At 39.1% G+C, this 24,792-nt stretch overlaps 1 protein-coding gene across 3 annotated transcripts; it reads right to left on the bottom strand.

Annotated features, from left to right (window-relative positions):
- Positions 1-1,620: 1,620 nt before the first annotated feature.
- LOC149300722 (calpain-7-like) lies at positions 1,621-24,792 on the bottom strand. 3 transcript variants are annotated; one of them, XM_089484835.1, is made up of 22 exons: positions 24,685-24,786; positions 22,244-22,352; positions 21,876-22,033; positions 19,494-19,561; positions 18,799-18,999; positions 18,256-18,342; positions 16,361-16,487; positions 14,524-14,609; positions 13,977-14,070; positions 13,507-13,653; positions 12,727-12,833; positions 11,675-11,795; positions 10,327-10,471; positions 9,975-10,074; positions 9,174-9,309; positions 7,136-7,214; positions 4,640-4,785; positions 4,490-4,552; positions 4,272-4,402; positions 2,266-2,358; positions 2,116-2,117; positions 1,621-1,790 (listed from the first exon to the last, which is right to left on the bottom strand). In XM_089484835.1, the coding sequence occupies exons 1-22, from the start codon at positions 24,784-24,786 to the stop codon at positions 1,621-1,623; spliced, it is 2,472 nt and encodes an 823-aa protein (XP_089340961.1). The 3 variants fall into 3 exon arrangements, with proteins under 3 accessions (XP_089340961.1, XP_089340963.1, XP_089340962.1); XM_089484837.1 differs by lacking the exon at positions 2,116-2,117 and having other exon boundaries at positions 1,621-1,765; positions 24,685-24,792; XM_089484836.1 differs by lacking the exons at positions 2,116-2,117; positions 18,799-18,999 and having other exon boundaries at positions 1,621-1,765.

The following is a 24,792-nucleotide window of genomic DNA, read 5'->3' as shown; positions in this document are numbered from 1 at the left end:
ATGCAAATAAACCATAGCAGATCAGTCATTTTATCAAGTCCTCTGGAGGTTTAATCACATGAAGAAAAGACAGAAAATCTTTAAGAAGTATTTGGAAAAAATTTAGAAGGAAGCAACATTTTAGTTAATAAAATAGTTCTGAGAAAATGTTTGGGAAATTAACAGTATTAACCCCTTCTGTACCAGGGACGTACCTGGTACTTCTTGGTTGGGTGTCACCCACAGACACCAGGTACGTCATCGATGATGCGCGATCCTGCGTCGCTCTGGATGCTGGGATCGCAAGGGGCGATCCGTAGCAGCCACTCACCCTCAATTCCGTGCACGTGACCGCTTTAAAGCATATCACGAGCATGGAATTAAAATATTTAAATAAAAGGGAAGACGCAGTATGCAAGCGCCGGTCCTGAAGCGGTTAAGAATGCTGGTTATTATTATTATTTATTGTTTTATATAGTGCCATCAAATTCCGTAGCACTGTACAATGGGTAGACAGGACTTAACAAGTGGCATGTAATATAACAAATTGACTAACAGAGACAACAGGTGAGGAGGGTTTTAAAGCTGTATTTAGTTATAAACATGCTAAAATCTATTTCTATAATGTTTCTGTGTTTGTAGAAGAAGCCTCTACCTTAAGGCTCGTTCATTTGAGACTTCTGATACTTTCCCTACTCTTTTACAATTGTCACTTACATAATCTCTGTTAACCCCGAATGCCCCACCAGGTTTCCCAGTAGACAGATAGCAGTTGGGAAATAGGTGATTGGGCCCATCGTTCAGCTGGTGATTGTTCCTTAAAATCAAATCACTTTCTATTCTCCCTTCTGCAAACAAAACCAAGATCTTCTTTATCTGATGGCTGCAATCAGCTTCCTTTACTCTCTAAAGTGGTAACACTAGGTTGTCCTGGATGTTGGATACATGCAAAGATTCAAGACATTTGGTAACTATGGAATTAAATAAGTTGTAACACAGATGCTGAAAGCGTAGGATGCATCAGCACTTGAGGATGCTGGACTTTATCAACAAGTGCAATAACCTTGTCACATTACCATGACTCACCCGTGATCCGAGAGACCTCAGCTGCTAGTCTGGCGGGTTGTCAGAAATACTAGGTCTGCACGGGGCTATTAAAATGAATGAAAATAAGTGGACACGGTGAACCCCATGGTTATGGTAATGATGTATGTGTGAGGACAACAGTGTGTACCTGTGTCAATGTATATAACCATACAACCTCTTACCAATCAGATGAAAAGTAGATGATAATATCATAATGAACTATTAATAAAACAAATAAATACAATACACAGTGGTGAAAAAATATTTTTATAGCACTATTCTTTGAAATTATGCAGTAAAATATTCAAGTACGGATTAAATCAGCTGTACCCATTTTTTTTTTTTTACATCCTTTCATAAAATAGCAACTACTCAAGGACTTGGACATATAGTTTGTACTTTTTTGTGTATTTTGGGTATTACTGGACTTAAAATTACCCCAGCCTGAACGTTATGCCATGTAAACGTTGTAGCAGTCAGGTTAATCTTTACTCCTTGGAAAAGTGATTATTGAGGGAAGCCCATCCTGAGCAGCTCTGGATTTTATTCTTCTTCTCACTGTAGCTGTGACACTTTGATGGGTATTACACTGTTGAAATCTAAGAAAAAAGGGCCTTCCTGAGCAGGCAAAAATGTGGTAGGGATAATGTTGTAAGTGCCGGCAGGTACGTTCTCTAGTTCCAAATGGCAAAATCCACACCTAGAGATACAAGAAAGGTGGTTAACTAATGAACACTTTTTTTTGTTCCAATCCGATTGGATATCAATAGAACCAGAAAGTTGGTGGTCCTTCAGGAATTATCAAACAAAGGTCCTGAATTATTAACTTAATACGTAAAATACTTCAAACGTTTTTGGGCTATGCCTGAAAGGAACGCATTTAACACCAAAAATACATTCTAAAAAAATGCACCTCAATTGAAACAAAAAGGTTTGTTGGCAGGTTAGAAATGAGAAGACCTTCCCCTGTAAATTCGGTGCTCTATAAGAAAGGGTTGGGTAAGGTATATAGGATCTGGCCACTTCACACTACAGATTTTCATTTGGGACGGCTATCTAGCAATGTTATATGTGATTTTAACAATAACCTTAACTTCATATGACATGTCATGATGCGTTCAAATAATATTTCCTTTGTTAAATATGGTTCTGGTCCTGCAGCCATTATCAATGGAGGCCATACTATGTCCTTGCTTTTACCTGTAATCACCGCTGCTTTTCTTCTGGAAACCCGATGCCCCTGGATCTCCTGTTGTAGTCACCGTAATAACTTCAAAGCCAACGCTGTACTGTCTGCATTATGAGAAGAAAACATTCCATTTGTCAACATTTTTATTTTACAAGAATCAACATTAGATTTTTAGCAGGACCAACGACTTGTGAAAAATGGGTTAGAAGCAGTGATTTCATTAGAATGGGATGGCCATCTACTTGATGGAGTTTGTTAAACAGATCTGGCATTTGTACCTGCTAGTCCTCAAGTTTTTCTACGCATGCAGTAATATGTAAATAGTTACAATGTTACTTCTTTATTGGGTACCCAGTGAGCTTTGAGCAGTGGCAAAGAGTGAAAAGTGGTGGTAGCTGGAAATACAAGTTGGATAATTACACGATGTCAATGAGAATGCTTAGCAAGGTAAAATACACTTATGCCAATACGGACATGTCTAAGAATGAGACACGTGCACAAAGGCAAAAGGCACAAGCTAGAGCTTTTCCAATTCAGAACTGAAGGGAGCTAAAAAGGTCAAAAGAAAAGGAAACAAAAGACTGACTTCCTACGCACCCACCATAACCATACAGAACACAGCACTCTACTAACATCACTTAAACTTGAATGACCAGGTGCTTAAAGTCTACTTCATCTTTGACAGTCTCAAGGAGGAAGACTACATACCACCTCGCATCTGATCCCCTCAACCTGTCATGATAGCACATTGTTTTTGTACCTTTTCCATTTTTTATCCGTTATGATGACTCTTTATAATATATTACAGACTAATGTGTACACGATTGTTGGTGCTGTACTGCAACAAAACAGTACTTGCAAATATATGTTTATGGTGGGAAAGATGTTGATTGTATAGGTATGGCTGTATACACATGGTTAAGCTGACGATACTTGTGTTCTGCACTGCGTTGCAGCATGTCTGGTATATGAAATGTATGTACAGTCTATGAATAAAGTCAATCCAGTCACATCGATCCAATCCAATCACATGGATTTCATAAACGCTGATGCAGTTATGTTACTACTTGTAAATGTTATGGATAGATGTGTAGAACATAAATAATAGTTCACATGAGATGCGCAAAAAATACTTGAAATGTTTTTTAATTGGGTATTTCCTAGTCGAACAATCTTAGTCCTACCTTATATCATCAATAATTTGCATAATTTCAAACATTAATATAGCCCTGATTTGGTAATGATAGGGTACAAAGCATGGTCTATGTCCCATCTCTTCCTGAATGGGCTGGTTAGGAGATCAGAGATCTGCCCTTGCGCATCTTTAAGAGGAAGAGGAAGGACAGTAGCGTTAAGGTGAGCGCTGGGGCGCTGCCTTGGATAGGGTCTTTACAGTAGGAAAGAAAAAATAGGCAAACTAGATAGAAAGAAAAATACTTTTGGCCTATGTGTCTACGGTGGCCCCCAATCTAAATACATTATTTCTACCACCCGCAATGCTATAGGGGCATCAGAATGTTAAAACTTTATGAACCCTAATAAAACAGGAACATAGGATAGCTGTATCATATAGAAGAACACCATACCCACATCGTACTATTACCATGTGTGGTATACAGTTACTAGTACTGGTGTTGAGATCTATGAAGCTACGAGGATAACTTTTTTGGAGATGGGAATGGAATCTAGATTCCGCAGTATTCGGACTGTGTTTGAATGATTTGTGTTTTATTAAAATATTTATCCAATTGTCTTACAATGTAAAATATCGGTATCTGTGATTTTTGCAAATCCTATCAAATAGAATGCAAAAGTGATAAAACCAACAATACTGTAAGCAAGATGCTCCATCTTAAATTAATTTGACTATTTATTTTGTCTGGCACCTACAATCCAGAAAATGCTGTCAATGGCTGCCTGTAAGCTTTGATTTTTGGTTAAAAATAAATAAAGATCTGGACACTCAGATACTACAAAGGAATAAAACCAATATATTGAAAGCCACATTATACTAGACCTTGGTCCTCGAAGTTCGAGCAACACTGGTCCAGATTTCTCCAAATGAAACTGGTAAACAGGGTTATTCTTGTGAGTGTCTCTGAAATTGCCGCAGCCCCCAGCACTTTGACCTTTCCATTGTCCATTAATCTATAAGGAAATATATTAGCTGAAATCACTTCCAGGTAGAAAATGCTATGTATGAATATTGATCAGGAACATCTATAGCTCTCTTACCCGTCTGTTTATTGTGTATGGAGTTGGAATCTTGGAAAATGTAAACTTGCAACCTGCATAAACCTGTAAAAATATACCATCTTTTGTGAGTTATTTACAACACGCACAAAATGTCAGATTATTAGAAAGCACGGCTCATGTCATACTTACCCTGAGAGTATAGTGAATGGTGTTCTGCTTCTCATACTGTGATACTACTAATGTGAATGTGTGGGTGCCAGGAGATGTCAATGTCATCTTTGTCAGATAGTGAGGGCTGTTGATTCGGATTCCATCAATGTATGGGACAGGGTCAGCTAAAAAGGTAAATTAATTCATTTTACAGACCAGCTAGAATATGAAAATGCATTCAAACCAATGGAGGACACAATATGCCATTTGCAAGTACCATCATTTGCTGGATAAAGAGTCTTGCAGCTTATTGAATAGAGCCTCTGGTTACAAGGACAGACCCTGGTTGTCTCTTTGGGAGTGAGACCCTGGAGTTTATTTTGTTTTGCACCTCAGTGACTGTGGATGTTTGTTTAGCGACTGGTTTCTGCGGGCCATGTGGGCTTCCTGGATTAATTTTTCGTTGGCGGACCATTGCTAGTGGGTCCTTTGAGCATGTATATGAAGTTTTCTCTCTGTTAACCAAGCAAGACTATTTCAGAAAGCTATCAATTGCCGACAGCTGTTGTACCCAGAGTACTTGGAATAAATTCTATTTATATGTGTCAATATATACTATGTAATAGTTACTGATTTTGTTTTTAGAAAGGCAACATGGAACTTTTGTGCAGAGTAGCTACTTTGCAATTTTATATGAGATCGAAGCCTAATTACATACATACATACATACATTAAATATATATATATATATGTATGTATTTATATGTGTGAGGGACTGAAATGTTGACTATTATAAAGACTTTAAGGACACTTGCGAACAGGGGCGTCGATAGGGGATGCTATTGGGGCTGAAGCCCCAAGTCTCAACTTCATAGGCCCGACTAGAGACTCTGGGGCTAAAGCATTCTTCTAGTCGCAGAGTCTCTATTTGGGGCTATGGGCCAGCTGTGGGGATCGTAGGTCAGGAACAGAGAGTAATCACGTAATAGTAGTCATGTAACGCAAGTGGGTAGAGCAAGACCACACAAAGGAAATCTACAGTTGAGCTGTGTGAGTGAATGAGGGAGAGGGTAAGGCGGGAAAGTTTGTGAGCATGCAGGCATCTATGTATGTATGTAGGTTTGTGTCTGTATGTGTGTATATATATATCATTACATAAGTTATGGTGGGTAAAAGATGATGGAAACCCTTCCATTTAAATTTAAGGGGTAGTAGAAGTATTATTAAACACTCATCTACAGACACCAGACGGCTTGTTTTTCCCTCAGAAATCTCATGGTGCTGCCACAACCACAAGGGATTCTGGGTAGGTGCATGCAAATAAGGTTAACAATGATCACCTTTGCCTCTATATCCACTATATCTATATATATACACACACACACACAATAAATATAAATATAAATATATATAAATATATATATATATATGTGCAGCACCTTTCTTTTTTTAGGATATTTGAATTTATTTTCTGTGGCATAGGAACATCATTGCCTCATTGATTCTCGATAGTGACACTTAATTTTGTATTTTTAGCATTTTCGTGATTTTGATTTATCCATAACCAATAAAAGCATTTGAAGTGTGACAGGGTGTTCATAACAGAGAGAGATATATAATCAAATGGACATTAATCTTCTCTAAATATCAAATAGCATTCAGTAAAAGCCTGGAAAACACATTTACTTCAGAAAGGAGCCTGGATGCGCTCGTGATAAATGGATCACCTAATTAATCTGCTTTTAGCTACTTCAGAAAGATAATTGCAAAGCCCGCCCCGAGTCCATTTTATTAATCATCTGCCGCCTCTGGGACATAGCAGTGTGCTATATCGCTTCATACGCCATTATAAATCTGGGGCAATTTTATACAAACTTTTTCAGAGCCAGTTGGGAAAAGCTCCTTTCACATGATACAAAAGGAGTTAATTGACTGGAGTTTACTCAAGAACAGAACATACATATCACATACAAGGCATTTGTGTGCGGTCAATAATACACAAAGGGTCAACCATGCGTTGACGTGATAGAAAAACCCAAAGTACAGCAATCAGAGCATAACGTAAAAAATGCAAAGTGTCTGTGACCAGGCTTGTAGAAACTATTTTTGCCTATGTCTAATTTTTCAAAACAATAAGTCTTGTTAATATATCGAAAAATACCTTTATTTAGTATGGTTTTCTAGATAAATATGGCTGAAGTAAAAACCAAAACGCTGCTGGATAAAATACGTAAAAAATGATGGAAAATCTTCCATTCATTAGAGGACATGGTAATTAAAGCGGACCTGCCAAAGTACATGTACACCCCACCCAAACGGAGCCTTTTAAGTTGTGAATCTCATCTGTCACTAGTTGACTAATCAGTCCGTTGGATCATTGCGATGTAACAAACATTTCAATTGATGATCTTCACCTGGCTGTGTGTGTGTTAGACAACCATGCACCATATTTTTTATTATTATTATTATTATATTTTTAGTCTCAATTAAAAAAAAAAAAAAAAGGCCACTGGGAGATTCCAAGACAAGGCATACCTGGGTAGTAAATCTTTTTACCATCCGTCTTGTTGTAAACAATCAAAGTAATGAATTCTCGATTGTGTGCAAAGTCATCCTGTAATACAGATGTGTACACAATGTTGTTAGTTCTATGTATGCAGGTCATCTACACAATCTTTCAAACAGCACAGCAATGGGGAGGCAAAAGGGTCAAACAGCCCATGAGGAGTGATTGTAATGATCTGTCTGATGTTATCTTTATATAAATCCAACAATTTACAATACACATATTAAAAGGGTATGACAAAACTAGAATAGACAGACTAAGACAAATCGATACATTAGGTAGACAGGACCCTGCCTGCAAGCTTACAATCTAGAGAGAGTCTATATAGAGAAAGAGGAAGAAATAGTGCCACGGATAGATGTGGGCGTTGTATTAGTGGCAGATAAGTGCTAGGGACGAAGATTGTTAACTTCTCGGAAGAAGTGGTTTTTGAGATTGTTCTTGAATATTGAGAGGAAGGGTGAAAGCTGGAGATTTGGTGCAAGTGAGTTCTGGAAACATGGGGAAGCACGAGTGACGTCCAGACTTGCCCTTAGCATGTAATTAAGGTTATGACCCATCAACAACGTCAACGTTCGTTAATAAAGCTTCAGCTCTTCAACACTGGCAGATGTACGGACAAGTGGCATCAACACATAAATATGTAGTTTAGTATGCAGTATCTAGTGGCACGTTACAAAGTACAAATGGAATGCCAATTAGTGACAGTATAGTTATTAATGATTTGTCAAGCTGGTTTAGGTGTGGAGCACCTTGGCCTTGTTAAATATTAACTCGCACATGATCAGGGGTGTGTGCCTGACATATTGCTCGTAAATCATACAGTATATACTAAGTTTTGTGTCTGCTTCTTACATACATAATATCATGTGCACATATTGAATCGTGGCACAATAGTTGCAAGACTGCAGATAAATCACGTTTGTTAAGTATCTTCCTACTGAAAGTGTTTTATATCGGTTAAAGGAAAGCATACCCATTGTAAGGCTGCAGTGGAAACTGGGTCCCCAATCTTGGTTTTCATGCACTCCTCCAAGGGGAAATGTGGTCCCTTCCATCCCACTATAGCCTAAGCTAGATGGAGAGATGGCTCTTCTATGTTGCCCAATGAAGGTGGGAGAACCACTGCAGTCTTTAAAAGAGGTGGTGGCTAAAAGACCACCATCTAGCCCACCAAAAACTGAGCCTTCAGAGACCCAGCTCCACTGCATCGTTCCAAAAAAACCAAACAATACACAACAACTAAGTGAATTGTGTACAGTGCGCAGTGTCACCCCATGCCTGGCATTGTAAAAATTTAATCCACCACCCATAGATCAGGCTAATGGAGAAATGTTTTAAAAAGTACAGAGTCAAAGATAGTCGTCAACACCAACAATTCTGAGTGCATTTATACCACAAGTGACGTTAACCCTGATGGACCCAATCAAGAGGCTCCAAGCACACCTTCAGGCCAGAGGAAGAAGCTTTCCCTATCTAACAGGTACTCACTTGGTCTTCATCAAAAAGCAGAGAAGCTTCTTCAAAATGTATGTAACATGTAAATGCCCAGATCTATGGCTGTGACCCTATGATATGGTAGCTTAAACATTTTCTGCCTTCATTTTAGAATTATTTGATTAGTTGGTGGGCTGTTTGGTTGCCTGTGTTATTATTATTATTATTATTATTATTATTATTATTATTATTATTATAGTTCACACCGAAGAGATGAGGGATGGCCAGTTTAGCCTCAATATGCACCACTATTTTCATTTAGATAAATGCAAAGAGGATTATGGGAGAAGAACACCAACACTTGTAACAGGAATTATCTGCAGCAGCCCTCAAGAATTCCCACAAATATTATTCATAATGGAAGTACATTGCATCAATACACCATGATGAATGTATGGCCGCTCTGGACAAGAAAGCACGAAGATTTAGTTGCCTGTGTAGTTATGCTAACTGGAAAAAAAACTATGTAAGCATACCATCACAAGCAGTAATTAAACCCGTAACACAGACCTTGTCAGTGATGTGTCTACTCAGCAGAATCCACACCGCAGCGCCCCCTTTAGGACACTGAACCTCCAGCTTATATTGAGGATTGTTAGCTAGACTGTACGCATCTTTTACAGGACCCTGCTTAGCATCCCACGTACTGTAAAACAGATTGAAATGTGACTTAAACAACGCACCTGACATTCACAAATCACACGTGGAATATTCATTCATTCACAGCGTTTGAAGCAGCAAATCAGTGAAAGGAAAGCATTTGTGTTTGAGATTAATCAAACACATGTTCGTCTCATTTGACCCCTGCTGGAGCGTTGGAGCGGGCAGGCCGTAAATGTATTACATATCAGGGGGTGAGTTTGGCCAAACGCATCTCCTGCATGGCAAATACCTGGGGAAATGTATATGGGGGGGGGGGATTTTGCACAAGCTGTGAAAATTTAAAAAGGGACCTCTCACCTATCATATGCATTAAAGTGAATATGACGGCTGCAGTGTACCATTAACACAAACAACTGTGATGGCCCAATTAAAAAAGGTTTATCAAACAACATCACAAACCACAAATATTATATCTGTAGTATACCTTTAATGCTGGTTATTTCCCCATCCATTGTGCCTGAAATGTTCTGATTTTTGTTATTTCATATATAGTATGCATCATTTTATCCGATCAGTTGCCTTTAATAAAGTATACTGTTGTATATAATCTGAAGAACACGGTAATAGCGGTAATTCATGCGGGCAACTTGGTATCCATTTTATGGCTAAATTTAATGCCATAAAAAGAAATAGAATACACAACAGTACCTGTGAATGCATGTTGATTCTTTAAAGAGGCTTGGATTCCAGCTTAAGTAGATCACATCGTAGTACTGACACAGGTCATCCCATGTGATCCAGAAGATACCTGCAGGTACAAGACACAGCGCATCACCGTCAATACCAAGATAGGGCCGATCAAGATAGCATGGAGCATGTGCTATTACACTTTATTCAAGGTGTAAAATCGTATATACTGGGGCATCAAGGGGTTCAAATAATTGTTATTATCTTCCCTCTCTTTCTTTCTGTCAACTTACAGGACTGCTAACAATATTTATAACTTACAATAATGGCTTTAATGTAAACCATCATAGCTAGCTAGCAGTTTCTTTGTTACCATTATCAATTTTCTGTGCGGTTCTCGGGTCAAAATTTAGATATTTCTGCAATTCCGGAGTCCAGCTTCTTTCATCTTTCTCACAGAAACGTCCCTTCCAACGTAAATGACTCCAAGGATTCTTCAGCTGAAGGAACCGGTGTGTCTTAAAAAAAACCCCAAAAAACAATAACGGTATTTTTAAAATGTACATGTTCCAATTTTTGCCAAGTACTATATTGCTAGAACAGGACTATTAACCCTTCTGTAAACACTTGGGCCAGGATGTATAATTCCACTTTGTGAAACTATGATGTCTCAAACCGCACATATCTGTATTCACCTGCTCTGTGGCATTCCCACGGTACACAGAGAAGGATCACTCAGACCATATTTTCAGGTTATAATGCATATTGGATTCCAGTGAACGTTATTGCATGTAAACCCTTCTTGCACACGCTCAGTAGAACTTCCATTCTAGTCAACGGCAGCTGAGCTCCCATTGAAGTCAATGGTAGCAGAAACAGCCAATCACACGCATGTATTCTTGAACACTGATGTTTAGGTAGGATATATGCGATTGGCTACTGCTTCAATGACTTCAATGGTAGTGCTGATGAGCATGTGACATATTGATGCTTGCTGGTTTCAGTTGGGCATACCTATATGGGGACACTCCGGGTCGCAGGAGCTTTGCGCAACTCCCCACTCACTTCCCTATTAACAATGTGCATGTGTTTTCCCGCGGCGTCAGCGGGACTGCCCAAGACGTCACTGGGATCTCTTTCCCGCACCCCCCAAATGGATTGCAGCAGAGGCAGTCAGGGGAGGATTTTCCGACTCCAGTAACTAATGAATACATGCTCCTCCTCTCCCTTTACAACCCAGCACCCTGCTTGCTCCCCCACCCCCCCAACACTGGTTAAATAAGTCTGCTAGCAGTTTTTCCAAGTCACTTTGAAGCTAGATTATTCCCTTAATTTGTCTTTAGTTAACCATTTTTGTTAACCTAGCAATTTTCTCCTCCATGTTTGTTTTGGTGCATCTAATAATGAGATTTGCCTCCCTAAACTTAACTTTATATTTGCTCCCATCTTCCCCATTTTAACTCTGTTTACAGTTCCTTATAGCTCGCTTCTCCTCCTTCAATATATTTGCCACATCTGCGGATCTCCACAGTGGCTTCCTTTTTCTTTTAGTCTTGCTAACAAGTTTAATGCAAAGTTCTGCTGCCTTTAGCAGAGCACCTCTTAAATAATTTCACTTCTCCTGGACTCCATCTAAAGATGTCCTGAGACACGAACATAACATTATGGGTAAAACACATTCTAATGTCACATTACACATTTAAAAATATATGGCTTTGTACCTTGTATTCCCTTATGTCTAAGACAGCGTAGGCGTGTGTGGGAACTAAACCCCATTTTTCTCCTTCCTCTTCGGACATCATCCCTGTGGCTGTAGTAATTAGGACATCACCTTTGTGAAATCTGTGAAAAGGAATAAACAAATATATATATATATATATATATATATATATATATATATATATATATATATATTAGTTTTATTGCCATGCCCAAACTTCCCAGCTGCCTCTACAAGAAGCAGGCAGCACACGGTGGTTTCCTTCTGGAACATGCTAAAGTAGCAGCAACCCATCATATGTATGCTATCTGATGTTTTGCTAGCGTGTATATGATGGGCTGCTGCTGCTTCAATTACTTTAATGGGAGTGCTGCTGAGTGTGTGCAAGTTACCATACTATTAAGCACTGTGTAAATTGTTGGCACTATACAAATAAAAGATAACAATAAATAATAATAACGATTCTTAGTTTAAGTAGAAGCACACATTACAGTCCTTTACCTCTTAACGCCCCTATAGACAAACAGGTATGACCATAAAAAAAGGTAGCTCGATCACCCCTATGATATGCCCGCAAGCCTTTATTCTAACGACAACCTGGACTCTCCTATGTCGCAGAAGCCAGCATTATAAGTGCACGTCTGGCCTTGATGGTCCCTCACTACAATCAACTCATGCTCCCTTAAGCAGTCCTCTCCTACTGTCTCCCCCCCCCCAACCACCAAATAGATTGTAAGCTCGCAAGAGCATGGCCCTCTTCTTCTGTACCATTATATCTGGTAAATTGTCATACACTTTCATTGTACCCTATAGTAACAGCTCTACAGAATCTGCTGGTGCTATATAAATAAATGTAATGCAATGTAAATTAATTTAGCTTATTATGTATGATATATAGGAATATAATTGGAAATTATATATATATATATATATACATATATATATATATATAATTGGAAATTATATATATATATTATATATGGTTATTCATATGAACCCTTTTGATGACACAGTATTTAATTAATTGCAATAAGTCTCAGGGGTAAAACATACCTTTGGTAGAGCATTCTGAAAGTACTTTCCTTGTCGAAGGCTTGATTGTCCGAGTGCATTGCAATTCTCTCTGGAATCCATCCTGTGAGTGCATGCAGGTCAATGTTCTGTAACACAAATAGCTCAGCTGTAATCGCAACAAAGATAAAAGCCGAGACATGGCTGCCTTACAAAAAATGATAACAACAGAACTAACCTAAAAGCTTGTACCCATTTTCATTGATATTTAAAAAAAACAAACAAAAAAACGATGCGTTTAGTGAATTGTGAATAATATGCACTATGGCATAGATTCCTTGGACCTGTTGCAGTAACTCTCTTCGGTTGAAAGAAGGCCCTAATAAGAAGTTCTGTATATTTAATAATTAGATTGCGTGACGCCGAGGTATAGACTGTGTACTTAAAGGGGAACTGCCTATGCCATCCATTTATTAAGACACCTAAAGCTTGTGCTTTTTGTTTGTCAATCAGTGTATTTGTTTTGGAGATATTTAATTATAATGTTCATCTCATGGGACATGGAATCAGTGGCTGGTTTTGGCAAAGCCAGCATTACCTAAATAATTTCAGCAATGTAATAATAAGGCAGAGATTACATAATGGGGAGGAATAATCATGGAGACCATAAGTACAGGAAGTCAAGATACCATTCATCATGATATAGATAGAAGTAGGGATTTTAATTCATATATGTGATTTATTTCAATAAGTAAACCACCAAGGGTTATTTAGTGTATAGAATTGGAAAACGCTGAGCGATCCATCTTGCCTTTTACCTACCGAATTTGACCCTGGGAAATCATATCCTCCCATTACTTTCATGTACGCTTTTTCTATCAGCGACACCCATAACTCATTCTTGTTGTTTGAGTACGAACATAGAAGTTCTCCGTTGTGATCCACAGGCAGATAGTCATCTATAATAACCTATAAAAATAAACAGAAAGTCTCAGAAACCTCCCAAAATACAGGCTTTTCTACCATCAAAGGGAAATTAATTGGGGTCTGAATAATTTATTATAAAAAAGAGTGATTATAATAATTATTTTACTTACAGAAAAAATTATTCGAGTGAAAGATTACCCTTATATGGCATCTTGATTCTAGCAAACCCTACATACTCCATAAAACAATGAGGAAATTAATACCACTGTATGGTTAAAATATTCCAACAATAAAAGACCCCGTTAACGCTTAAAAAAAAAAACCCAAAAAAAAACCCATGGGCCAAGTTTGTGAGGGTCACTTACCTTTCTAGGGACTCCATTGATGTGCAGTTTCACCATATATTTTCCGCACGGATTATATTCTGGTTCTCCTTTTTTATTTTGTGGGAAGATTATGCTATGCAAAAAAAATGAGAAAAAAAAATGTAAAATTTTTTTATATATATATATATATATATATATATATATATATATATATATATATATAAAAAACATACATTATTAGAATACATAAAAGCAAGGTAAATATTTTCTTTCCTAGAAACATACAACCAATTAAATAACAAACATCTAAGAGGTTATGAAACTGGAATGGTCACATCATATATCATATGGTCATATAACATATTTTAAAGAACATCTATGGCGACAGTGTTATCTAATCAGTTTTTTATGTCCTGATGTTATCTTACTTCTCCTTATCCATCCAACCCCTACAAAAGCTGCATGAATCAAATATCAGCATCTTTACAACACAGCTAAACTAATATAATGGAGGAATATTCTTACAGATCCACACAGCATGAAGTAAAGATTGCTGACCCCACTGTAGAGTCACACCTTGACATACCTCGTGATGAGCTTTTTGTTGTAACGCCTCTCATAAGCTGCACTGATGGCTAAGGAAGCCACGAAGGAGCAGTCGGACACGATTGTCTGGCAACAACCAAATACCAATACGTCAACATCATTAAGAGAAATAAGGCACAACTTTATATTTTATTTCTATAAATACGACATATCACTTATGACGTTAAAACTTTTTTGGTAGTCAGTGTAGAAAAAAAACCCAACATATATAACCGCATCTGTGCCAGCTAATATCCACTTGACAAGCTGTTAGGTAATGTAATTGGACGGGCTCACCCCTGTCCAGGCGCTGTCAGACGTCAGCTTCTCAGTCATATAACTTCATGAAGAAACAGCCGGATGAAGGCAGGCATCAATCACAGGAGACAAAAAGGGTCCAGAAAATCACAAAGACCCACAACAAAGGTACTGAAAATGACTGTATTTATTGCATCAAGTCACAACAACACGGGGGTGACAGCAGAGGCAGGGAATCAGTAATACACGCCTTACGCGTTTCAAGCTACTCAGAGCTCTTAAACATAGGTCCTATTTGTGGGTCTTTGTGTTTCCTGTGACCGCGCTGCCTGCCGACTATTTCTTTATACTACTGTACGTGGAATATATGCTTGTACAGACATACGGGAAGTCACATTACATGAACGGCAATATTTTGTTCACCAAGACCACGGCACACACACATACCTAGACAGAAGGAGTTATGGTGCATTACACAAGAGGTGAAAGTGAGCTGTAGGGAAGGACCTGCCACACTGGTATAAGTGTTGTCCAAAATGCAGGAGAGGAGCAACAAAGGTGGGCTAAAGTAGATGGGACGAAGGGCTTTAACACGTTTGTGTTAACAAGTTTGTAACACTTTCTAAAGAAGTGGGTCTTTCGGGGATTTTTCCTGGTGAATTGTAGAGGGGCGAGACGGGTGAGAGAGAGACCAGCTGAGACAGGATAACAAAATTCAAGGTGGGAGATAATGAGGGCAATATTAATTAGAATTAGATAACATATTTGATATGAATTAAGCTATGTCTTTTTTGTTGAAAGAGTAACTTATTGAATGTTTCATAATAAAATCAATTTTCGTCACACAAAGTACTTTCTATTACAGAATTACATAGGAGATATAAACACAATTCCTATTTTGTATCTTAAAACCAGGCCAGCTGTTTGCTGCTAAAATATATACTATAGGCAGTATCAACAAATGAATAAAATTCTACCTTGCAGAATGCAGAGCGTATGGCAATTTCCTGCACTCCTTGTACAGTACAGGAGTCCAAACGTGCAGGGTATGTATACATGTGAGCATGAACGTCTATGTATAAGTGTGTGAGCATGAATGTCTATGTATAAGTGTTTGTGGGTAAGCATGTATATTTAAGTGGTGTGAGATGGAGTTTGTGTTAGCATGAGTGGTGTGAGAAGTGTGTTAGAATGAGTGTGTACATGTTTGTTAGTGAGTGTGAGTATGTGTGTTAGCATGTGTAAATTTGTGTAAGTGTGTCTACATATGTGTGCCAGAGTGTATGTTGGAGGGGGGCAAAGATGGCACATATAAGCTGTTTAGGGGCACTGAAAGCTGAGTGCAAAGATGGCACACACAGGCTGGGGGCAAAAGTGTCACTCACAAGCCGGGGGGGGTGGGGTGTCACTGTGGGAAGTTGGGGGCCCTGGGGCAATTTTTGCATCGGTACCCCCTGCTGGTTTTAATTAAGAATGTGGTGCTTATCACAGGATTGCATTCGACAGAACATTGGCTTGCAATTTAAACATGTTGCACTTAATCTCACGAACCCATCCCGATACAAAACGCGATAGATTACCTGCTTGATACTGAAACTCGACACAGTGTAGATCATTGTAGGGTTGTTTGTGATGTCATCAGGCCTCACCCACCTGGAGAATATGGCTTTCTGTTTGGGAGATAGTGCCAATTTACCAAATTTGTCCCTAAAAAAAATTAACAAAAAAAATTACACATGAAATGGAATCTGCCTTCTTCGCCTCTTATGAGGCTGTCTGGACAATTAAAGTCTTAAGAATAGAAGGAACAATAACCCAGATCCTGAAAAGACAAAGTTATAATGGCTGTTTACATGGTATACACACACGAGTGTGTATATTGCTTATTTTAATCTGACTAGAATTCATAAACATAGAATTTGATGGCAGATAAGAGCCATTTGGGTCATCTTGTCTGCCCATTATCTTACTGTAAAAATGTCAAACCTTGTTGGCTCCTTGTCTTAGATTCAGGATAACCTTTTGTTTATCTCATGCATATTTAAAATTCCCTCTCTGTATTGAACTCCACAACTAATATACCACCTTCTCAATGAATAAAAACTCCCTTTCCCCTCAAATAAGGAATGGATCAACAAGGTGGAGGAAGTGAGGATGATAGAGGAGCTCATACCCTGCTAAAGGGCTGAAGTGATAGTTGGGCGTGCCGACGGGTGATCCCAGCCTCATCCCCTCCAACACCTCCTCCTATGTTCCTAGTAGGGCTGAAACAACTAATCGATAATGAAAATCGTTAACAATTTTCATTATCGATTAGTCAAATCGATTTTTATCGATTTTATCCTTATATAATCCGACCTCAAACAGAGATCAGATTATAACACTAGAATCCAGATCCCCCGCAACGCTGCAGGGGACCTGGATTCGCCTCACTGTCGGCCGGTCTCTCACTTCCTTCTCTCTCCCCCCTCCCATACACCCCTCTGACTCCTCCCCCCTCCCATACACCGCTCTGCCTCTCTCCCGACTCACTGGTATTTTGTGAACCTCCGTTGCTGACAGGCACTTTCACTGCAGCTTCTTAGAAGCCTCAGCGTAAGTGAAGGGCAGTAACGGAGGCTGTCTGTGCGATGCAAACCCCCACCGGCTGACAGAGAATCGAGGTCTCCTGCAGAGGATCATCCTCTCTGTCGGCTGGTGGGGGTCTGCATCGCACAGACAGCCTCCGTTACTGCCCTTCACTTACGCTGAGGCTTCTATGGGGGAGAGTGGCATATTGGAAGTTATAAGGCATATCAGGGGGGCATAAGACATATCTGGGGGTAAAAGGTATATCAGGGGGCTCAGTTGGATATCACTGGCATATAAGGAGTATAAGGCATATCGGGGGCACAGTGGCATATCAGGGGCACAGTGGAATCTCTGGCATATAAGAGGTATAAGGCATATATGAGTGGCAAGCTGGGGGTCAGATGTGCATAACTGGGGGCAGTTTGGTAAATAAAAGAAAATATAAACAAGGCTTTTTTTCTCAGTTTTTATTAAATATATGTAAGTAAAATAAGAAGGTGAATAGCGAGAGGCCATTGCAATAAAGAGATGAAAGTGTAAATTGTATGGTTTTTATTACATTATTTAAAATTTAAAAAAATTGCATTTTTTATCCGATTAATTCGAAAAAATAATCGGCCAACTAATCGATTATTAAAATAATCGTTAGTTGCAGCCCTAGTTCCTAGAAACATTTCCCCTTCTCGCCCTTCTTTCAGATTCTTATATGCCCTTTAGGCTCTGATTTCTCCAACAAGCTTTCTACAGGCATTGAAGAGAATGTATATTGGCTTACAAGCTCCAAAAAAGCTCACCGTTTCCTTGCATTGATAGTAATGTAGATGGACCTTATTTCTCTGTGTTTAGAATAAAAACGCTCTAGACCACTTTAACACGTAACTAACGGTGACGAGAGTTTACTTACGAGAATGGCATCGGGAAGGCAAACCGCTCCCGCAGGTCAACACTCATAAAAGGCACGTATTCAATGCCATTTATCTTGGACGTTTTCCTGTCAAATGTAATCGAGAGCATAATGAATACCCTAAGCAGATATGGCAGCAGAAAATAAACAAAAAAACAAAGATTGTAATTTTACTATAACAAGGCTATAACAACATCACTAAAGTGAATCTATCAATGGAAAAGGACCATGCTTGTGTGACGTTTCATCAGGCCGTATGAAAGGCCATTGGGCAAGAAGTCCAACTGTAACCACGGCACATTCATTTCCGAATAAAAAAAAATACATTTTTCAGAACTGCACAGAAATGTGATCGTTTGGAACGTTCTCTTGATATATTATTTTTGAACTGGGCATATGCTCTTTGTAATCTGTGTTTGTAGTTTGTATTTTTGGGGGGTACTGTTTTAAAAGGACCTTCTCTTTAACCAAGGTGGACTAGTCATAAATCCAAAGTGCTGGATGAACATAGTTTCACAGGCTTAAAAATGAACGCCATGGTACCTGAGCACTTCTATTTCCTCTGCTGTATACTTTTGTCGCGGGGAATCGCTGCTTAGTGCCGGTCGTAGAGACTGTGGTTTATCGTTTAAGCTAAAGTCTTGACCCAACGGGAAGAACGTCCTTGTTGGCTGGTTTGGTTTGGAGGCAACTGTTTTGTCTTTAGCAGCGGTTTTTGTCATTGAGTCTTTTAGAGATTCAGCTCTATAAAGGGAAAGGAAAATAAAGAAGAAAAAAAATATATTTAAAGAGACAACCTTTATTTACTAATAATGATATTTCACCAGTGAAGAAGTAAAAACACTCATTGTGGCACACTGTCCTTCCCTTAAAAAGACATTCCAACATACAATGGCAAAAAACATATTGAAAGGGGACACCAAGATCACATGCATTACATTAAAGTTCATATGATGTGTCTCTACCTGCAACAGGTTTAGTGAGATGCCAGATCCTAATGTTTTGAAGGTGAAAGATGAGTAAAAGGTTTGTTATTTACACATGTCAGAATGGCATGCCTGATTTTAGGATTGCTGTTCTTACTCTGCCAGCGTAAGTCCTGCATTAAAGTGATGACAACTACACAATGTATGGCCATGAATAAGAACCTACGTACCAGGAAATTCATAGTAAATTACATGCATGACAAAGAGCCTGGGAGGTAATAAATGGATTTACGTTTTCCGTTGTCTTCTTACCTATCCAAAGCTTGTCGAGCCAGCTGCTTGAGTTTTGCTTGCAGGTTTTGATCCGTAGTATCATTAGACTAAACACAAACAGAAGCAATACATTAAGGATGTGTTAGTGAGATCGCTGCATCCATCCATCTGGCACAGAATAAAGAATTGTAAAAGTAGAATTTACATGCACAGAGACACCTTTGGAGTATTTAAGGGAGACAAATCATCTTAAACAAATGTTAAGTTACCAGGTTATAAAAAATAAATTACGTGTTTCTACGTTCATTACTATAGATCCTATCTGTATCTTGCACTCAGAACATAGAATTTGGCAGATAAGAACCATTATCCCCATCTGATCTGCTCATTTTCCTGATGGATAGTCTGAATCCAGACCTAAAATCCATCCTTGGTCTTGGATTCAGGATCGCATTATGCCTATCCCATGCATGTTTAAATTCCCTCAAAGTACTAGCCTCCGCTACATCTGCTGTTGCACTTACCTAATACCCACTCAGTAAGGTAAAGTGCAATATGTACCACCTTAAATCACTCCTTGGTGGTGTACAAACCAACCAATGACCAACATATAATTAACAATAATAATAATTATTATTAATAATAAAGGTGTGCAGTGGCTGATGTGTAATCCTTTTAGTTTCCTCATATTTACCACCACCTAGTGGCCACAACATTACAGTTGCCAATCTATTCCACACAATAATGAAACATGTATAATTCTACACACTTTAAGTAAATACCGTATTGGCTTCAATATAGGCCGCACTTTCCCCCCCCACTTTAAGTCTTTAAAGTGGGGGTGCGGCCTATATTCGGGGTCTAGCGCCCGACGACCGGGACATGCAGTCCCGGGCGCCGGGCAGGCAGCGGGGTTAGGATACAGATCCCCCGCAGCGGTGCAGGGGACCTGTATCCTACTCTCTGATATGCTCAGACAGCCTCCCCTGCCAGCACTTTCCACGGGGGAAGTCGGGGGGGGGGGCAGAGTGGCAGCATATCTCGGGGGGGGGGGGGGAGGACGACAGTGGCAGCATATCTAGGGGGGGGGACAGTGGCAGCATATCTCGGGGGGGGGGACAGTGGCAGCATATCTCGATGGGGGAGACAGAGTGGCAGCATGTTTTTTTGGTGCTTTTTTAAAGAAAAAAACTTTTTCTTTAAAAAAGCACCAAACTTTTAGGGTGCGGCCTATATACGGGGGCGGCCTATATCGGAGCCAATACGGTATTTGGGAAGAAGTGCAGTGGACCACAACATTTGGAAGTGTGATTAGAATATTAAACAAACAGTATACCTTACTGATCTAAATACAGGTCATTTTCTTTCCCAAATGTAATTATCATAAAATGAACACACAACTTATGACACAAAGTCAAACCTTACCAAGCATTAAGCCAATATGTTCTTTATTGCTATAAGCTTAACCCCTTAAGGACAACGCATTGTGAGCCCCCCGTACATGTACGAGCTTTGTCATGAAGGGGTTAAGTTATTTTACATGCTTTTCTATGTTGGGCCCAATGAAAAGGAAACAAAAACTTCAGCTAAAGACTACAGGGAAAAAAACTTGGCACATTGCTAAATAACATATTATACCAATTCTTGGATCACACGCAATTACGAACAACTCTAGCAGGACCCTTGAATTAAGTTTTTTGCATAACTAAAGCTTAGAATTGTACCAATCCTGCAAGCCACTAGGGCCAACTTAAAAGGGAGCATTTGATGAAGCTGGAAAAGATTCTTTAATCCCCATTACAAATGTATGGGGGGGGATTCTCAGAATCTCCACATTTATTTGCTGCTTTCTTCATCCCTGGCAATTTGGCAGGAGATATGTTTGGCCAAACACATGACATCCCGCCAGCTGCCTCAGGGAGTGTTCCTAGGGTGGGTCTAATGATGCATGCTTTTCCTGCTACTGATTGGCTGCTTGAAGTAGCCAATCAGTGGAGGGAAATGTGCGACAACTAGTAAGGCATTCTGGAGCTCTTGAGCTATATCTTTAGCCCAAGGCAAGTTCTTTATTTTTATTTTTTTGTTAGGTTTAAAGAACTTAAAAATGCATTCTTTTTAGTAGGCTGTCTGGGACACTGGAGATCTAAGGGCCAGCAAGATGACAAGCCTATACGTATATTGTAGTTCCAACATTGGGCCCCAACCTTGATGCAGATATCTTACTTCCGCTCCCTACTGTTATTTCCATATTTATGTTGTCACATAATTTGTAATTATTGGTTATCAGGAATCTAGATATCAGAACAACCAACCTTTGCCTCAGGACAAAATGAGACATGTCCTTCAATAATTGTGACAAAATATATAACGATTAAGCCCATGTTGAAAATGCAGTAAAGCGTATAAAAAAACATTACTGACCGTTGTCAAACACAGTTCAACAGCTTCTGAATACAGTTCAATGGCCTCTTCTGCGTTTCCTTTGTCATCTTCCTCGAACGCCTGCGTAACGAGGAAACGGGCCCGCTCAAGGTCAAGGTGATGCTTGGTTTTTAATGGGTCAGAATTCTGCGCCTGAACTATCACAGGGAAGAGAAGGGTAATTGGTTTCAGTTTGTGGATCATCTCTACCACATTAGCCCGGTTTAGTGTTTGCATAGGAAAGACGTAGGAGCAGAGAGGAGAAATTGTACAGGAAAACAGACAGGCATGAGCAACAACAGTTACGAGCAGGACAACAGAGATTGATTGTGCGTTCTCCATGTACAATAGACAATGTTTTAGTCTACCTGCATTGTAAAGAGCTTCTACTCTTTCCAGATACTCCCTTATTTTGTCCTGGATATTTTCCAGAGTTGAACCAGCCATACCAGCATAAATCAGGGCTTGAGCAGCTTCCTGGAAAGCAAAAGAAAATGGCTGTTCCTATCTAGTTGCCCAAATATCCAAGTAATGAGTTAGATAAGCATTAGAACATCAGTGACATAGAAGAGTTACTCAAATATATAACACAGAAACTTAGCATGGGTTGATTTAGGCCAATAAAAAAAAATCAAAAAAAAAAAAAAAAAATCGAAGCCACCAAAAAAGATTTTTGTACACCATTTTAGGAAAAAGAAAAAACTGCTGAAAATGTATATGCTACACTTATGTGATCTAGATTCAAATTGTAACTTTAGGATCATACAATTTATTATGTATACCTTGGTTTGCTCATAACATTATATTTTTTACTTTTATTTTAAGCAAACCTGGCCAGGGCATCAACAGACAACCCTTGCACACCACCACTTAACTGCATCCAACAACTTCCCCATTCCCCTAAAAATTAGGCCCCTAATTCTCCTAGCACAGAGGGGTCTTTCATGGTCTACTGAAACCTGGCCAGTGCAGACATCTTTATCATTGCTCCGTTATACAGTATGGGTCATCAATGTATAGGAGCACAGGCGCATGATTTCATATCTGGGGACTCAATATTGATTAGGACTGTATTACTGGTCAGATATGTGGACCCCTCATGTTCTAGATTAGGGATATCATCCATTAGTCCAAACCATACCATGACATTAATGGAACAGCCCATAGATTAGATGGAAACACCAAAGACTTTGTGTTAGAAACTAGAATTGTATAAGGATCACCGCTGTGACGCAACGATATGAATCCACATGCAAAGGAACTAACATAATTGAAACTCACTTCCATATAATGGCGGTGATGTCATAAAAGTTACAAAAATGATGTTCTCCTGTTTCATAAAGAGCTTAGCAGCACACAGAACAGGTGAGTGAATCCCCACACGTTACATTTAATGTATTGATTCAAAAGATACGGAAGCTGGAAGTGAATTACTAGGTATGTCAATTTACTGTATCAAATGCCAAAAACTCTTAAGGCAAGGTTTTATTTTATTAATTTAAAAAAAATTCCTTTACAGCATATATGGTGTCATGGGCTAAACAGACAAGCAGGAACCATCAAAATGTAGAGAGTAAGGTGTTTTTTTCTTTGTTCACTTGAGTTAAGAAAAAACATGTCCCCAAGGAGAAGGTGAATGTACACACCCAGGCTTTACATACCTCTGATGAAAAAACAAGTGAATACTAGAGACAAAAATTCATATTGTTACCGTGTCTGTGTACATGTATGCAGAAACACGAGCAGATAAATGGAGTAAGATTAATCTGTATAATTTGAGTTGCCTATAAGAAGCACTCAAGTGCCATCTGAACACAACACGTTCCACAAGGCAGGATCACCATGTCATATAATCCCAGCTCTGGGGTCTCGGGTAAAGAAGCAATGCCCAGTGGCAATGACAAGCCGACACTTGGGTTTTGTTGAACCCTTTAGTAAATAAAGCAAATGTGTAGACAGTTCAGCAATTTGCATAAACTCCAAGCCAAAGGGTGATGTGTCTATGTTTATGAGATTATTGCTTGGGTAAGAGAGACCCACTATAAATGGAGTAGGTACCTTCATTGGTCAGCCACCTCCAACGGCCTCAATTGTTTGATGGTATCCAGTGTAAGAGGTAAGGGTTTGGATACTAATGTTTTAGGGTCTTTGAGAGACTAAGCCTTGGTAAAGGACCAGTAGTGTTTTATCTGACTGTTCATGAGTGAAGGCGAGAAGCCAAGTGGTGATTATGCACTACTTCTTAGGGTCAAATCTCAGCAGAGATGGTCCTGTTGTGGGGTGGAAGCTACAGGTCATGACATTTGGAAGTATTTTAACCTATATAACAACAATGGCGTTCTAGACTTTGTCATGGATATATCATGGTGTCATAGGAGGCCCATTGTATCTAATTTGAAGATGTTTAAAAAAAAAAAATGCCTATTACTATCCAGCTTCATGAAGGCCACACATGTATACAGGCTGAGGAAGCCTCAATCTGTTACATATATGTTACTCAAGCAGAACGAGACTGTGCCTAAACCCATGAGGGCATCTGCCCCGCACGAACTCAACTTGGACAATAAATTGGGAATTGAAAGTAAACTGTTAAAAATGAAAGTATTTATTCTTAAAGTCACAAGTAGGTGACTACAATTAAACCAGGTAGCCCTTTTACAGGCTTATTAGCAGGGTTATCCAACTGGGAAACTCCTTACCATGTATTTATAAATCCGACCTTTTCTAATTTTGTTCTTGAACACTCATGCTTCATCATTAGTGGTTTGACAATGATGCCTAAGGCATGAGTGTTTCGGAAAGTACATACCTTATAATAAAAAACAGCTTCCTTATATTTTCCAGCTTGGTCATACACTACAGCCAGTTTGGCAAACTTCACCGCATCCAGTTCCAGAGTAGAGGCATCCATAGTGAT

Source organism: Sceloporus occidentalis, unplaced genomic scaffold (assembly GCF_023333645.1).
Source record: "Sceloporus occidentalis isolate IW3139 unplaced genomic scaffold, rSceOcc1.0.p SCAF_23, whole genome shotgun sequence".
NCBI lineage: Eukaryota > Metazoa > Chordata > Lepidosauria > Squamata > Phrynosomatidae > Sceloporus > Sceloporus occidentalis.
This window is presented reverse-complemented; position numbering and strand designations above follow the sequence as displayed.

Bases quoted from the DNA above. Each gene is read 5' to 3' on its own strand.
- LOC149300722 (XM_089484835.1), bottom strand. From the start codon at position 24,786: ATGGATGCCTCTACTCTGGAACTGGATGCGGTGAAGTTTGCCAAACTG. The intron at 22,034-22,243 runs GTAGACTAAAAC...TCCCTGTGATAG, and splicing joins AGAAGCTCTTTACAATGCAG to TTCAGGCGCAGAATTCTGAC. The intron at 16,488-18,255 runs GTAAGTAAACTC...AATTTTTTTTAG, and splicing joins GCCTTCCCGATGCCATTCTC to GGACAAATTTGGTAAATTGG.